The 18,193-nt window shown below is 26.3% G+C and overlaps 1 protein-coding gene across 7 annotated transcripts; it reads left to right on the forward strand.

Annotated features, from left to right (window-relative positions):
* Positions 1-123: 123 nt before the first annotated feature.
* LOC114129067 (phospholipid scramblase 2) lies at positions 124-17,952 on the forward strand. 7 transcript variants are annotated; one of them, XM_050204880.1, is made up of 9 exons: positions 281-548; positions 2,737-2,816; positions 3,004-3,351; positions 3,523-3,633; positions 3,867-4,084; positions 4,387-4,554; positions 4,661-4,822; positions 16,980-17,034; positions 17,814-17,952. In XM_050204880.1, exons 2-8 carry the CDS (start codon positions 2,780-2,782, stop codon positions 17,001-17,003), a joined length of 1,068 nt encoding a protein of 355 aa, XP_050060837.1. In that variant the 5' UTR covers positions 281-548; positions 2,737-2,779; the 3' UTR covers positions 17,004-17,034; positions 17,814-17,952. The 7 variants fall into 7 exon arrangements, with proteins under 7 accessions (XP_050060835.1, XP_050060838.1, XP_050060837.1 ...); XM_050204878.1 differs by lacking the exons at positions 281-548; positions 16,980-17,034; positions 17,814-17,952 and adding exons at positions 124-260; positions 4,888-7,222; XM_050204881.1 differs by lacking the exons at positions 3,523-3,633; positions 3,867-4,084; positions 4,387-4,554; positions 4,661-4,822; positions 17,814-17,952 and adding exons at positions 15,249-15,359; positions 15,577-15,794; positions 16,479-16,646; positions 16,753-16,914 and having other exon boundaries at positions 274-548; positions 16,980-17,095.
* Positions 17,953-18,193: the final 241 nt, after the last annotated feature.

Here is an 18,193-nt window from a genome sequence, read left to right on the forward strand (position 1 = left end):
CCGAGGTGCAACTGCTGCTCGGCGAATATAATTGTCGTCAGCAGCAGCTGCAATTAATACTACTTGGCGCCTGCAGCAGCAGGCTGCTATAGTCGCGGGCGGTCGACGTCACGATGTCGTATCGTTTGTCGAGCAGGCGACCGCGGACAGACGTCAATTATTGTCGCATCGCTCGCGTTAGCACTGGATATAGGTATTATCCACGAACAGCACTATTGTTTTATTCTGTGATAACAACAACTGACACGATGACGTCAACGGTAATATTATCACGATATACTTCAAACCCAAATTCGTGATTTTAACTTACAGCTATATACTTATACGGTTGGTATACGAGGGTGCCGCCCTTCCGATAACAGTAATAATATTTTTTAAATTTTTCACGCGATAACGATAAATGACAAATTAATCTGAAGTAGTGAAATCACTGAAATTTGTAATCAGTGAGTCAGTGCACTCTCCACTGTACGGTGGGCATTGACTTGTGGTGTTGTGGTGTAGTTGTTTCAAGTCTTTTGACTACTAACTACTTCTACGTTCCAGAGGTAAGGACTAAAAAAGGTTGAATGGCGACCGACAAGTCGATCATTAGTTTTAATATTTGTTTAATTATTTCTATTGTTCGCTATTAATCTGTATTCCGTGTTGCGCACTTCGGATAGTGTCTTCGTACGAGTCATAAATCGATTTAATCATGATTTTTTTTCTCGCAGTGATCTGTTTTCGGAAATACGTATATACCTACGTGTAAAATCCACCTATATTATGCACATATAACCCTCACTGTCTAAATTTTATTGGTCATTATTATTATTAGGTACCTGTTATGAATTTATGTAAATTCAAATTGTTCGCTATATCATATGCCCACTCGCAACAGCGAGATTCAAATTGTTATCAGATGATGTCATATTTTTCGGTCGTATTTTTATGCTGAATTTTCTGTTCGTCTTGTGAAAATGTCATAAATTGTTTTACAGGCTCCCCTTAGTTCCTACTGAATGTCCAAGTTTTATTTATAAAATATGGGCGGAGTGCCAAAAAAAAAAAAATAAAATAAATAAAATAAAGTAAAATAAATCAGATAAAAAGAAAAAACTGATGATTTCTGTTTATTTATTGTATGACAATTTTGAGCAGTCCATACTACCATTATAGTCATAAACATTGTAACAGTTGTAATACTAAAAACGAATTGGTGAGCAACTATTTTTATGCCCATATATTATATAATAAACAACATTGTGACCTGCCTTTTTTTTTTTTTTTTTATAAAAAAAAAAAATATCTTATACTATTCTATTAATTGTGATAAACATAATTGGATATAGGTTTACATGAAGTAAATTATATTTTAAATTAGAAAAAGATTTTAAATGAGATTAAATTCAACTTAATCAAAATTTCTGTAAGTAAACTTTATGCTATTTGTTCTGTCAAATCATTATTTAAACTTTTATTCTTTTAAATAAATATTCATTTTTATTATTATCACTAACTTATTAATAGTACAAAATGCAGATGATTTGTAACATTTTGTATTGACATATTTGTATTACACAATTACAAAAATAGCTGAATAGTAGTCCTTATGATGCAAACATATTTAATTTTTTTTATATACCTATACATGAATGCATATTTTGAGTTATTTTAAATTTTCAAACATTTATTTTATTTTTAAATGTTTTATTGCATTTGTCATAAACTTAAAAATTTTTTTATTTTTATGAATATTTTCCTAATTGTTGTTTGTGTCACCTATAACAATTTAATAACACAGTCAACTGACTATTAAAACAGTGATTCTTGTGAAATATTTTTATTTTAGTTAGATTCATATTAATATAATATCCATGACTCCACAGTGGTTAATGTATAAAAGTTAAAGACTGATTTTGACAGATCAAAGTAGGAATCTATTTTATTAAATTGTTATAAATGTATTTTAAGTGCAAATTATGCACTTGAATATTTTGTGAATTTTTATAGTTTATTAATATTCCTCAACTAATTCAAAAATAAGTGAATAATTGCATATCTATAAATTAATAATAATATTTATAATAAATACTTATACTTAAAATTTACAAGTCCAAAATAAATAAATTTTTGAATTATACTTTGTACATTGAAAGTTTTCAAACTGACTTTTCATCATATTATGCCATTATGGCAAATATTTTTTTTCTTAATTTTTTTACTTGTAAAATATAATTTTAGTATAACTTTGCTGGACAAGTTGTATTTGTAAGTAAATCCATTAATTATAATACTATTTATTTATCATATTATTTAAAAATATGTAATATTTTATTGAAAATATCTGTTATTTGTATTTTTACAATAACATTTTTATGATGTTATTCATCTATTATTATTTGCATTTCAAATATATTCAGATATTACACTCAAATATTTTAATGATATTGACATTGATATAATGATATGGTAGCACTTGTAAGTGGTGTGGTTTTTTTTTTAGTGTTTCAATTGAGATCATGAGTCATAATTTTATGTGATTGTAATTCATGTAAAATAACCATGACAACAGTCACAACAATTATTTCAACATCTCTATAAAAATAATTACATTTTAAATAATACTTGACATACCTCTATTATTTAGGTAGTTAAGTTTTAGAAAGTATATACCTATTTTACTAATTATATTTAGCTATTATAGTGTGCATTTAGTAACTATTAATACTAACAAAAAATTGTATTTTCCAGGGTTTAATTTTATAAGAATATTGTCAAGTGTTAGATAATTAAAATGTATTCCAATCCAAATGCAGGACCACCACCACCAGGTATAAAAGTAAAAATAAATATAATATTTTTTAAGCAAACAATTAAATTATTAACTTTTCAGTTGATTTTAATTTTATATTAATTAAGTTAGATTGTTTAGATTTTATATTTACTTATAATTACAATATTTTCGTTGTATATATTTAACTTAAGAAAAAATAATTTTAAAAACATCTTATTTCTTAGGATTTTCTCAATATCATCCACCACAAAACCAATATCCACCAGCTGGTAATCAAAATCAATATCCACCGGCAGGTAATCAAAATCAATATCCACCAACTGGAAATCAAAGTCAATATCCACCAATCGGTAATCAAAATCAATATCCACCAGTTGGTAATCAAAGTCAACCGTATCAACATGACCAATATAATATGTATCAACATCAACCACAAATGCCAGCACATCAAAATCAGGGATATCCTGCAATTCAAAATCCAAACTACCCACCTCCATATTCACAGCCAGGTTATGGACAAGTTATTCAGCATCAACCCGGCGCTTATCAACCATCTCCTCAAGTGGTTGCTGGTAAGTTATTGCATGATTAAATTAAAAAAAAAATAGGTATTTAAGATTAGTTAAAAAAAAATAACTAGATAATGTATTTATGCATGCATTTTCTAATAAAATATATTTTTAATCTCAATATAAACCGGTTGTTTATTGTTTAAAAAAAAATTAAATCTTATAATTTAACAGATGGATGGATGCCTATTCCTCAAACTATACCACAAAACTGTCCAAATGGACTTCAGTATCTTTCAACAATCAATCAGTTACTTGTTAAACAACAAGTGGAAGTTATAGAAGGTAAAAAGTAAAATAAATGTATTAGCACTCACCTTTTAAGTCTTAGAATTTAAAAAAAAAAAGAAACAAAAACTATTGATTGTAAATAATTGTATTATTCTATTATTTTCAATAGATTAAAAGAATTACAATTATTTGATAGATAACAATTATCATGCCAAAATTGAAAATTAGATATTTGTTTTAATATTTTTTTATTAATTATTATTGTTTATAATATTATGTTATTTTAGCTTTATTGGGGTTCGAGACAAATAACAAATATTCAATTAAAAATAGCGTTGGTCAGAAAGTGTTTTATGCTGTTGAGGATAATGATTGTTGTACACGAAATTGCTGTGGTCCAGTACGACCATTTGAAATGAAGATTTTGGATAACTATAAGAATGAAGTTATCCATTTATCAAGGCCTTTAGCATGCCAATCCTGCTTTTTCCCTTGTTGTTTACAAGTAAAATAATATTTTATATTAAAAATAATTAAATAAACTGTGTTTTATGTTTCTTAAAACAATTTTAATAGTTCTGTCCATGGTGAAAAAGTTGAATATATGTTTTGTTTTATTTTTGTTTACTATTATTCTATATGTCATAACAATGAAGATTGTAGATAAAAAAAAAACTTTCAAAAACTATAAGTCCACTAGTTGTGCTTTAGTAATAAGAGGATTGTTTGAACTCATGATTTATAATGATTATTATAACTTAAAATATATTTGTGTTCTTAATTAATGAATTTAAAATTGCATAACAGAGAATTGAAGTATTTTCACCACCTGGGTGTTTGGTTGGAACTGTTGAACAAGATTGGTCTATTTTAACACCAATATTTACTATCCGTAATGCAGCTAATGAAGAAGTATTAAAAATTGAAGGACCAATATGTCGATACAGTATGTGTGGAAGTGATGTTGAATTTAAAGTAATTTTTAATGTTGTTTTATCAAACTACTTAAGTATTTTGTTTGTACTCTAACATAGAGAATAAAAATGTAATATATTAGCTACATAATAATAATGTTTTTCAGATATTATCAAAAGACAAAACCACTGTAGTTGGTCGTATATCTAAACAATGGTCCGGACTTTTGAGAGAGGTATTTACTGATGCCGATTTCTTTGGTATTACTTTTCCTATGGATCTGGATGTTCGAATGAAAGCCGTTATGCTAGGAGCTTGTTTTTTGATAGTAAGTTAAATGTGAATTAATATTTTTGAATTTTCTTTAATATTATTATTTCATTCATATTTTAGGATGTTATGTTTTATGAAAAGCGAGGAAATGCAGAAAATGATGGTATTGGACTTTGTTAATTTAATTATCTTCCATTTTATGTATAATGGTTATAATGCAGAGGTAGGCAAACTTTTTTTGGTCACGATCTACTAAAATATACTTTTCCTTTGAGAATCGATTTTCATAAAAAAATTTTTTCATTATTGAATAACTAAAATTATTAATTATTATGAAACATGGGCGCATGGCTCTAAAAATAAATTCTAACATGATCGACTTTGAAATTGTTTGTGATCGACTGTTTGGTCGCCTCTGCTATAATGTATAACTTTAAATCAAACAAAGTTAATGAATTTACTTATTATGTTCGTTTCTTTAAAAATAACTTAATTTAAAATACTAAAACTTTATTATTTATTGTAGTTTATGGAATACTATTAAAAAACAATTATAGTTTATATTTTTGTTAATTGTAAAAGATACCATGAACTCATTTGTTTTTAAATGGTTGTTTCACTACAGTTTGAATAATGTGATACTTATACTCTGTGCCAAATAAGAGTAATTTCAGGTGGCAAACAATTTTTGTACAGCTCAATTTGAATACACTCATAGATTAAAGCTGTTTTGATTGTTATTGCACTCAGTGCGTGTTAGCCATACCTATTGATTTAATTATGTGAGAATACCCATCTGAAATTATTCTTGATATTCTTGTATGTGAGATAGAGTATAATTGTATACAAAGCTAGGCATTAAATATTCAAAAATTAAAAAGTAATTTTCGTGATTTTATTTTTTTTGGAATTTCGTGTCAACTTTATTCCAGACTTAATTTCACTTTTTCTTATTGCATCATTTGATATAAAAATATTAACTACTCCATGCTTATTCCATGGATTTGTTTATAAAGAAATGTTTAATATTATTGTATTAAACACAACTAATGAATTTAAAACAATATACTTAACTGACAATTAATTCAATTTAATTACCGTTCTTACCTACCTATCTGAGTATCTGACCAATATAATAAATACATTATAGTATTATATTTTTGTTATACTAAATATTTTTAAATTTTTTTCAAATAATTACCTACTTATATTTTGTTTTTTAATTTATTTTAGTATTTTTAAGTTAAATGTTTTTCTTTATTATAATTATATATTGTTCATTTATGTTAAGAGTACTTTTCAGCAGTAATATGTTCGTTCTGTATTATGCCTCCTACTACTACTTTAATACTAACTTTTGTTATACTTGTGCAATGCCATTCTTTATAATTGGTATAAAATATCTGTTATGATAACATTTCATTTTAATATTTTTATATTAATTTATAAACTCGTATGATAATATACCTACCAATTAAACGCCCTCTTGCATTAAACACATTGTTGAAAAGTATTCAGATTTAAATTTACTATACTACATCATGAGCTATGTACATACTTATAATAATAACATATAACTAATTTTTGATATAATTAGAATGGATATTGACAGGGACGGCCTGGGATAAAAATTCAGTCCGGGAAAATGTATTAGACATATTAATACATTTCTTTTTAGTATAAAAAAAATTAAAAACTACTTAACTATTTAAAAAAATAATGTAATACAGCCGTTAGAATAATGACAAATTCCAATATGTCAGGCAATCAGGAACCTCACACTTCCCAGTATCCCGGTGGGCTTGGCCACGTCTGATTATTGTTGATATTTCACTAAATACTAGTCAATATTGTTTACCAAATATTTTAAAATTACTTTTGCTGTATTTTCCCTAAGTAATTGATGATAAATTTTTCATTGCCACACAACATATTTTAATTACTTTACTTATTGTTGAACAAAAAATATAAATGTTAAAATTGTTGTTATCAAATATTGTTTTATGTGAATTAATATTAATTTACCTTTTATTAGCTGTGTACATAATTTTACCCCATCTCGCAATTTTTATTTTTTATTATAATAAATATTACACCGCTATATATTTGTTCTTAGACACCTTTACTAGCTTAAAGTCTTAATGATGTGCTAAACTATACTTAATTGGAACGCACAATTATTAGGAACTTATAGTAACTTAACTAATTTACTAATTTGTATTTATACATTACTATTGACTATAATATCGAATTTTAAATCTTGATTTTATTTTTACAATAACTATTTTTGTTAACCTATATTTACTTTAGCACTTACTATTGTGTGTATTTAATAGTACCTGACATGACATGATATGAAAATGTGTTAGTATTTAATATGGAATGTATTTTTATGCTTATGATGTGTATTTGTTGGTGTTTGATTAAATATATATGTTATGCTCATCAATTAATATTTTATCTTGCATTGTTCTATTTTAAAAATCACACTTTTTTTTATGTATATGTTTAAAATTCATGTTACAGTTATATCTGTATGATCAAAGTATACTTACGAGTATATAAATTTTATGAAAATAAAGCCTATTTATTCGGTATATTATAGCGCAATTGATGAAAAATCAAATGTCTTGGTAAATTTCCATTATAAAAAAAGCTAAAGTTTTTTAAATGCTTCCAAAATATTAGTGCTTTAATCTCGTATTAAAAAATAAAAATTGACAAATGATCATGGATATAAAGTACATAGTATGTAGTAGTATAAATCAAAATATTGTTTTATTTTGTATTATTTGCATAATGTGTAAATACTTAAATAATAAATTAAACATATTATTGTGTGACATGGTATTTTATATTTTTATATTATGATTTATCGACCAGAATAAAACAATCATTGAAATTATAATAATGTATTATAATAATATGATATGAAAAAAATAATATAAACAACAAAATTATATTTTATAATTTTGCTAATAAAAAATATATCATAATAATGTAATTAATATATTAGGTCTAAAAAATATGAAAATATTTTTCTTTGATGTATATTTGAAATAATTAGATTTTTAGATTTAAATAATAAAATCTCTTTTACGGTAGCTACCTACCTATTACCAATTGTATAGTAAATGTAAAATAACAGCACAAGTTAATTATTATCAATCATCATACATAGATGTATTATTTAATTAATATTTTTGGAATTTTCCAAAACCCAATCTATTTGCATTATTAGTTTTGTGTCAATGTATTGTCATATAGTACAGTTCAAAAGCTACCTGTGCGCCATGTACCAAAATTGCCTATACACCACTCCGGACAACAAGTGAAAATTCTGCCTACCGAAGTAGTTGTTACTTCATTATTAATGGACCACTATTTTTTTGGTCGATTTTTTTTTGCTTTGCTGAATTTTTCATTTAACCATAACACCTTTAATATTTCTGCTTGAATGTTAATAATATATTAAACATTAAAATATGACTATAATATTAATATATATAAATAGTATATTAATATAATTATATATTACAATTAAAAATTACGAATAATAGTTACGATTTTAATATTACTATTAAAATAAATGTCTGGGAACCTTGGTTACTAAAAAGATAGACCACCTCCACTCAAAATCTTTTTTCGTCGTGTATACGCATTACGCAATGATTTATCATGGAATTACACAGCAAAACAGTTAACCTGATTGAAGGAGTTTTTTTTTAGGTTTATTAGTAAAAAAAAAATAGAAACTATTACCTACTTGTATCATTATTCATTATTATAGGAAATATAATTATAAAATTATTTTTAAAAATAATTCTGGTCACAATCACAACGAACATTTTTGTAAAATAATAATAATAATAATAGACATTTTTCTTTTTACTAGCCACAAGGTAATTCATTTTATACATTTAATTGTTGTAAGTAAACGCAACAAACACGCATGATAATTATAATGATAATGTGAATAACATTATAATGATATATATATTATACAATATATATCATTATTTTATTGTATTATTTATTTTATTTTTTATAGTATACAGTCTGAGCCCTTTTTAAATTAAGTAGAGATATAAAAAGAAAGATAATACAATTAATAACATGATGATATTAAATAAAATACAAAAATTAATTATTGTAAGTATGTGTACAATAAAAAATTTAAAAAATTTAAAGTAGGGTCCTTGTTGGTATGCGACATCAAACGTCACATAAATTATATTTTACATGTTAATTATTGTTAACATTTAGACTCTCGAGTAGAAATATTATATTACATTTTAATATATATCATTATAATCTATCTATTTTTAATTATATGACAATTAGAATTTTAAATTTTAAAAAACAAATTAAAAAATAACAGATAATAGTTAAATATCAAAATTATTACATTAAATACCAGATTGTAATAATGTCATAGATATTAGATACAACACACAAAATCTTTGTGAACTAAAATATCCCACAATACAGTCTATAAGAACTGATAAGATACAAAAAAGAGCTCAGTGGCTCAACAGCTCAGCAGCACAGTTTTCACTTTATCATTGTACCATTTCAAAATTAAAGTTTCATTGTTTAAATTATATTTTCTTATATTTTATCAACAGCTAAAATATCAATCTATTCAATATTCAAGAAGATAATTCCAAAGTGCAAACTCTACAAAAAGTAAAGTGACATCCACATTCAATACGTATCACACATAATTATGTTAAAATATATATGTAGGTACCTATATTTAAAAATGAAAACTCTCGTACAAACCACCATATTAATATATTATATAAAATAATTATACTTAAGTAGGTACCTAATGAGTTTAGGATATCAAATCAAACATAATACTCGTATTATATTGATATACTTATATAAAAATATATTTAAAATCTCAATCTCAAATATAAGTTAAATATAAGTTTTAATATCCTATTCTCAAATTAATTCCTTTCACCGTCATTCTATTTATTATCTTGTTTTTAACTCATTTCAAAGTGACGCTCAATACAAGTTCAGATTTTGTAAACTGAGAGTTTTTCTTTCGAGGACTTACACACAAGCCCTTCCACAGAAAAACTTCGCCAATCGCTACATTGATCGTGACTTTTTGTTTTTTTTTTTTTTTTTGTAATGAATTGCGTCTTTAACCTTTATCGCGACATATGATTGAGAGAATGAAAAGTGAGCGAACAAGAAAGTGAATATTATTGTTATTATTGAATTATAAAAAAATATATGTTATATCAAATAAGTTTACGTATTCTGTAATATTATAAAGGCATTGAATAATGATCTGTGACGGTCAGTTTATCAGCCAGTCGGCAGTCGGCCCTCAGCCACTTCATTAGGGGAAAGAATCGCTCATTGTAGAAAATTTACTATTCGGAAAATCGGAAGTTGTCATAATCCCATTCCGTCCAATATAAATCAGTGATACAACCATGGTAGTATAGTTGTACGTCTGATCAATGACCGAGGTATTAACTGTTTACAGCAATAAAGTTTCTCGGCGAATATTGCCGTCAGCTGATAATTGGCGCACTAGATTCGTTCAACAGTCGGTCGTGGTTGGTCGACCGTCGACGTCATTTCTTATCGATTGTCGAGCAGGCGACCGCCGGGCGCCGATCGCGGATCAGTTTAAACAGTTTCATCGGTCGAGTGCTAGCGTGGGCATTGGATATATTGCAATCTACGAACAGTAATAACTGTCACGTTGACGTCAACGATAACATCGCGGAATAGAAATAATTCAAATCCAAATAGGTAGGTAAGTGGTTATAACTTACAACTTACTATAATATACTAATTATACTGTGTACGCCGTACGGGTGCCGTCCTCCCGATAACAGTATTAATATTTTACATTTTTTTCACGCTATAACGAAAAAATGACAAATTAATTTGCAATAGTAAAATCACTGACATCATTAATTAGTGAGTCAGTGCACTCCACTGTTCAGTCGGCTTTGACTTGGTGTCCAGTGCTGTAACCTGTTGACTACTGACTACTATTGCGTTCCGATTCCTGAGGTAAGGACTAAAAATGGTTGAATTGCAACTGAAATGTCAATTTTTAGTTTTAATATTAATTTGATTATTTCTATTGTTCGCTATTAATCTGTATTCTATACTTCGCATTTTGGATAGTGTCGTCGTATAAGTTATAAATTGAATCAATCATTTTTTTTTGCAATGGTTTTCGGAAAATACGTCATGTATTGGCGTGTACTCAGTTTCCGGCGTTTCCCAACTCAAATGTAAATTATTCAAATGCGCGGTTTTATAACGCTAATAAATAACACTAGGTATTTGTAATTGGAAATAGATGCTTTGTATATTTAATGCCAAGATGATCTGTATATAATTAAACGTATAGTTTTGAATAATCTACACTATATTAGGGTCATCGTAACACTACTGCTTAGTCATCAAACTTCGATCAGGTTTGGTCTTAGTTAAAAGGCTTGCCTCAGCAAATTCCTTGTTACCCAAGTTGCTGACTGAGTGATAATTTCATAGAATTATTATACATAAAGAAAAACAACTAATACACACTATTATACACATATTATGGACATATAAACCTCATTGTCTAAATGTTATTGGTTACTATTATTATTAAAATGGATAGATGCAAATTCAAATTGTCACAGGAGGATGGCATATTTTTCGGTTGTATTTTTATGCGGAATTTTTATGTTTGTATAGTGGAAATGTCATAAACTTTTGAATGTCTGAGTTTTATTTATAAAATACGGGCCGTGTTCCAAAAAAAAAATAAAATAGAATAGAGTAAAATGAGTGATAAAAAGAAAAAACCGATCATTACTGTGTACAATGATTTATTTTATGATAATTTCGGGCAGTTCATACCTACCTACTGTCCAGTATTCACAGTCATAAACATTGTAACAGTTGTAACACTAAAAACAAATGCGTGTGCAAAATTTTTTATAAGCATATATTTAAAATATATATTATATATAGTAGAAGTCGCTTATTAGGAACATGGATAATTAATACAATCGTGTTATTGAAACAAAATGTCCCGGGACGGACCGGCCGTATATTAGAATATTGAAAATAAGTAGGATTATTGAAACATCACATAGGTTATTTGAAACAATTAGGTGAATAAATACCGATTATCCTGCGATATCCAATGCACTTAAACCTTATCTTTGCTATCTGTAATGATATGTTCACATATCATGATTGTACATTTCTTATTTTTATTAAATAAAATAAATAACGGCTGAGTTGTCGCTCACATATTATAATAAACCCCAATAAACATCTTAAATAACTGATAGAATGAACGATTTATATTATTTGGTCACGTAGGATATTATACATAGTCGCGATAGTGTGGCACAACACATGTGACCTATTTAGTGTGCCGCCGGAGACAATGGATAGTCCAGTAAGGGTCTCTGTAGCTAGGGATAAAGACAATTTCTTGGTAACGTGGAGACCTTTGATGGAACCGCCTGCGACTCTGGCTGGCTTGACTAAGTCGTCTCCTCTCATCAGTGCATGAGCACCCTTCAAAGAAATAAGTGCACGAGTATCATCCAAAGAAACCAGTGCAGAAGCACCTAAAACCACCTAAGACACCACAACACTATATTGTGAGTGACAACTGGACCGTTTCCCTTTTTCTCAAATCGAAACCAAACAGTGTTACTTTATTTCAATCTGAGTGTTTAAAGTACCTTTATCTATATTCTTATTACGCCAACTGCATATTCAAACAGCTGCGAATAAGGTAAGGTGCATGCACATCGATATTTTACATATAACAGTTTTTATTTTATTAAATTTATTATAATTTAATAATTAATATTAATACTACAACGGTGTACTTGATCATTCTCGAATCACGACCTCGAGAACCCTCCGACGATCAGGAGGAAAGTAATTACGCGAATTTAAAATAATTCATAATATATGCGGCATTCATTCAAGGCTTGTGTCCCTTGTGTTTGCCTAGTGTTTACTTAAGCTAAATAACCACCACATATAATAATAACCAATATACATAACCCAATGTTTTTAATTATATTAATATTTTTATACATATTATTGTATAATTATTTCTTTTCTTTTATTTTTGCGTTATTACATATCGTAACGTTTATTTTCACCGTACTTTATCGTAAGTACATATAAAAATGCTATTTCTGTAAGTATCATTTGTAGTTCAGTTTTGGCGTACGTATGTAAAGATAAACATAAAGGTACGAAAATATGGTCATGGAGTCGACTCAAAAAAACAAACTTTAATAGACACTATTTTAAATAATATAGTAAAATATATTCATACATACATAGTTAAATATACATACACATTACACATACATAGACACATATTTAAATATACATACATATATTTAGTGCATAATTTTCATTTTCTTTTCATAGTACAAATCAAAACAATCACTTATTGGAAACAATCGGTTAATTGACATATTTCACCTTGGTCTCAAAGTGTTTCTAATAAGCGGCTTATACTGTATTTTATAAAAATAACATTCGGATTCCCCCACCTTTTTTTTTTATATAAAAAAAAAATAATAATATTTTTCACTATTTTATTAGTTATGGTAGGTAACATAATTAAACATAGGTTTACATGATATAAATTAAAATTAAAGTAAAAAAAAATTTTAATGAAATGAAATTCAAATTAAATCAAAATTTCTGTAAGTAAGCTTTATGCTAATTTTCGCTATCAAATCATCGTTTAAACTAACTTTTATTCATTAAAACCATTATTAATAGTTTATTATTTTTTTTTTTTGGTTTAATAACTATTTACTAGTGCAGATAATTTATAACATTTTGTATTTGTATATTTGTGTTGCATAATTAAAAAAATAGTAAAGTAGTGAGTACCTATGATACTAAACTACCTAGGTAATTTTATTTTATACATAAATGTATATTTTGTGTTATTTTTAATTATCAAATACTTTTTTTAATGTCTTCTTATATTTTGTATAAATTAAAAAAAAATTACTAATTTTATAAATACTTTTCTAAATTTTTTTTTTGTGTTACCTAAAAAAATGTTAATAACAGTTAAGATTAGTTAAGATTTAAATATATATATATTAAATATATTATATTTTACTAATTTAATTTAAATATTATAGTGTAAATATAGTAGCTACTAGCTATTAATACGTCTTATAAAAAATTATATTTTCTAGGATATAGTTTCATAAGAATTTCGTTGAGTGTCAGGAAATTAAAATGTATTCTACACCAAATGTAGCACAACCACCACCAGGTAAAAACTATAATGTAAAAAACAAATATAATTTTTTTTTAAGCAAACAATTAGATTAGTAATTTTTATGCTGATTTTAATTTTAGTAATTAATTATTTTATATAAATTAAGTTTGGTTTGTTAAATTTTTTATTTACTTATTATAACTTAATACGTCTTATAAGTATATAATCAAATAAAGAAAAAATAATTGAGGTAAATCTTATTTTTTAGAATCTTCTCAATACCATTCATTAAAAAACCAGAACCCACCAGCTTATAATCAAAATCAATATCCACCAACTGGAAATCAAAGTCAATATCTACCAAGTGGTAATCAAAATCAATATCCATCAGTTGGTAATTAAAGTCAACCGTATCAACATGACCAATATAATGTATATAAATATCAACCACAAATTGTAGCACATCAAAATCAAGGATATTCTGCAATTCAAAATCCAAACTACCCACCTCCATATTCACAGCTAGGTCATGAACAAGTTATTCAACATCAACCCGGCGCTTATCAACCATCTCTTCAAGTGGTCGCTGGTAAGTTTTTGCACAGTTTAATAAAAAAAAAGGTGCGTGTTGTACACGCGTATAAAGAGAAACTACTTTATTAAGGGTACGAAAAAAAAATTAGTGACGTGACTAATAGGTTGGATTAACAGTTTGGATCCATTCACTGCTGACGACATGTTTAAACCCAGGCTTATTGCTTGTGGACTTTTTTCGATATATTGTTAGCATTACTCAGGATGCAACACGTGGAGGTCATACATCTATAGTATCCCATACATTTATAAGAATGTTCGTCTATTTTTTGAAAATAAATATGACCTTCTGAATCCTTTAATAGCGATATGTGTGGTGTACAATGTAAATCCTTAAGACTATATTTTTTTTTCTAGAAAATAATAATTTTGTTTCTATAATAACAATAACGTACGTATCGTTCGAGAATTTCAATCTGATCAGCCGGTCACGTGACTAAATATTTTTGTCATATCCTCAATGAAGAAGTTTCACTTCAAAACTTAATTCTTATTTGTAATTAGTTTAAAAACAACTAAATTAGGTAATGCGTATATCCATGCATTTTCTAATAAAATATATTTTTAATCTCTTTATGAACCAGTTGTTTTTTGTTTAAAAAATTTAAATCTTATAATTTAACAGATGGTTGGATGCCTATTCCTAGAGTTATACCACAAAACTGTCCAAACGGACTTGAGTATCTTTCAACACTTAATCAGTTACTTGTTATACAAAAAGTGGAAGCTATAGAAGGTAAAAAGTGAAATAAATGTATTAGCACTTACTATTTAAAACTAAGAATTAAAAAAAATACATGGAAACTATTGGTTGCAAATAATTTTATTATTCTATTATTTTTAATAGATTTTGAATCATTTAAAGAATTATAAATATTTTATAGACGGCAATTGTGGAAAAATTGAAAATTAGATATTTACTTTAATATTTTGTATGAACTATGTTATTTTAGCCTTATTGGGGTTTGAGACAAATAACAAATTTACAATTAAAAATAGCGCTGGTCAAAAAGTGTTTTATGCTGTTGAGGATACTGATTGTTGTACACGGAATTGTTGTGGACCATCAAGACCATTTGAAATGAAAATTTTGGATAACTATAGAAATGAAGTTATTCATTTATCAAGGCCCTTAGCATGTCAATCCTGCTGTTTTCCTTGTTGTCTACAGGTAAAATAATATTTTATGTTAATAAGAATTACTGGAATTATTTAGTCGTAAAGCAAGTTACACACAAAGACAAAAAAGATAAAACTGTGTTTTATATTTTTTTAAACAATTTAAATAGTTCTGTCCATGGTGGAAAAGTTGAATTTATGTTTTATTTTATTATTGTTTACTCTTATTATATTTGCATAATAATGAAGAATGGAGATAAATATAAATAAATATTTGTTTAATAAAAAAACAACACACGCAATTTATTTGACTAGTTGGATTATTATTAATTATAGGATTCTCCAAATTTGCAATATATGTGGGATAAATAGTTAATTTTAATTTTTTCAACAAAATATGCATATTGAAAAAAAAATTATTATATAATATTTGAAGTATTCATGCATATATTTACAGTTTTTATTTTCAGTTTATGCACACTATGTTTGAATTTAAGATTATTAAATCTTTATGAAATAAAATCAAAATAGCTCTCACTTAGAAATAATTACTGATATCAACTAAGGAAAAATAAAGTGCTTTAATTTCAAATTTTGATTGTTTACTCAAAATTTGTTCTGTTTTTTTTTTTATTATTATTAAACTGTAAATCTCGTGGCTTATAATGATTATTATAACTTATAATTTATTTGTGCTCTACAGATTATTTTTAATTAATTTAAAATTGCATAACAGAGAATTGAAGTATTTTCACCACCTGGGTGTTTGGTTGGAACTGTTGAACAAGATTGGTCTATTTTAACACCAATATTTACTATCCGTAATGCAGCTAATGAAGAAGTATTAAAAATTAAAGGACCAATATGTCACTTTAGTATGTGTGGAGGAGATGTTGAATTTAAAGTAATTCTTAATGTTTTTTAAATCGACTACCTAAGTATTTTACTTAACATTTAATATAGAGAATAAGAATTTTATATTTTAGTCACATAATTATAATGTTTTTCAGGTGTTATCTAAAGACAAAAAAAATTTAGTTGGCCGTATTTCCAAACAATGGTCTGGACTTTTGAGAGAGATGTTTACCGATGCCGATCACTTTGGTATATCTTTTCCTATGGATCTTGATGTTCGTATGAAAGCCGTTATGCTAGGAGCTTGTTTTTTGATAGTAAGTTAAATGTAAATTAATATCATTGAATTATCTTTAATATTGTTTTCTCATGTATATTTTAGGATCTTATGTTTTTTGAGATGTGATGATATGCAGAAAACGATGGTATTGGTCTCGGTTAGTTTAATATCGTTTGCTGTATAACTTTTAATCATAATAAAGATTATGTATTTACTTATTATTTCATTTTCATTGAAAAACAACTGAATTTAAAATGTTAAAAAGTCAATTTTTATTTAAAAAAGTTGTATTCTTTCATATTTTGTAGTGTATGAAATACCATTTTAAGTATTCATATTTTTGGTAATTGTTAAAAGATACCATAAACTCATTTGTTTTTAAATTGTTGCTTCACTACAGTTTGAAGAATATGATACTCATATTCTATGCCAAATAAGAGTAATCTCGGGTGACAAACAATTTTTGTACAGTTCAGTTTAAATACATTCCTAGATTAATGCTGTTTTGGTTGCTAATGCTTTTAGTGGGTGTTAGCAATATTTATATTGATACCTATATGCACTGTTGCCCATCTGAAATTATTCTTGATTATCTTTTCTATGAGATAGAGTATACTTATATACAAAATTGGCATTAAATATTTAAAAATTCAAAATACTTTATACTTCTCATAACTATATATACTTTACTCTTAATTAATTCAATTTAATTACCTTTTGAGTTTATTATTTAACTAATATTAAAGATACTAATTTTGTTATTATTGAGTTTGATTATTTACATGAATGGCCTGAGATAAAAATTCAGGATTGGTAATTGTATTAAGCTTATGCATATATTTTTAGTACCTATAATGAATTTAAATTCTATCTGATTACTTTTAAAAATATTGTAATACAGCTGTGAAACTAATGAAAAATTCCAATATTTGTCAGATCTCCGGGAAGCTTTCAATAGGTATACTGGTGTACCAGGCCGTTTCTGATTATTGATGGTATATTTTTTATTGTTACGTAACTTATTTTAATTATCATATTTATTTGTCCAACAAAAAGTATAAATGTTTAAGTCATTGTTGTTTTTTTTTATTATAATGACTTTAATACTGCTGTGTATTTTTTGATCATTTGCCATCTATAATACCTCAAAGACTTAATAATGTACTAAAATATATTTATTTTAAATTCAAAACTATTTGTAAGTTTACTAATTAACTAATTTGTATTTATACATTTCTACTATACTGTTATATCAAATTTTAAATTTTGATGTTATTTTTATATTAAATATTTTTGTTACCCTATATTTGCTATAG

Source organism: Aphis gossypii, chromosome 3, assembly GCF_020184175.1.
Source record: "Aphis gossypii isolate Hap1 chromosome 3, ASM2018417v2, whole genome shotgun sequence".
NCBI lineage: Eukaryota > Metazoa > Arthropoda > Insecta > Hemiptera > Aphididae > Aphis > Aphis gossypii.

Bases quoted from the DNA above. Each gene is read 5' to 3' on its own strand.
- LOC114129067 (XM_050204878.1), top strand. From the start codon at position 2,780: ATGTATTCCAATCCAAATGCAGGACCACCACCACCAG. The intron at 4,555-4,660 runs GTAATTTTTAAT...AATGTTTTTCAG, and splicing joins GAAGTGATGTTGAATTTAAA to ATATTATCAAAAGACAAAAC. The intron at 4,823-4,887 runs GTAAGTTAAATG...TTCATATTTTAG, and splicing joins TAGGAGCTTGTTTTTTGATA to GATGTTATGTTTTATGAAAA.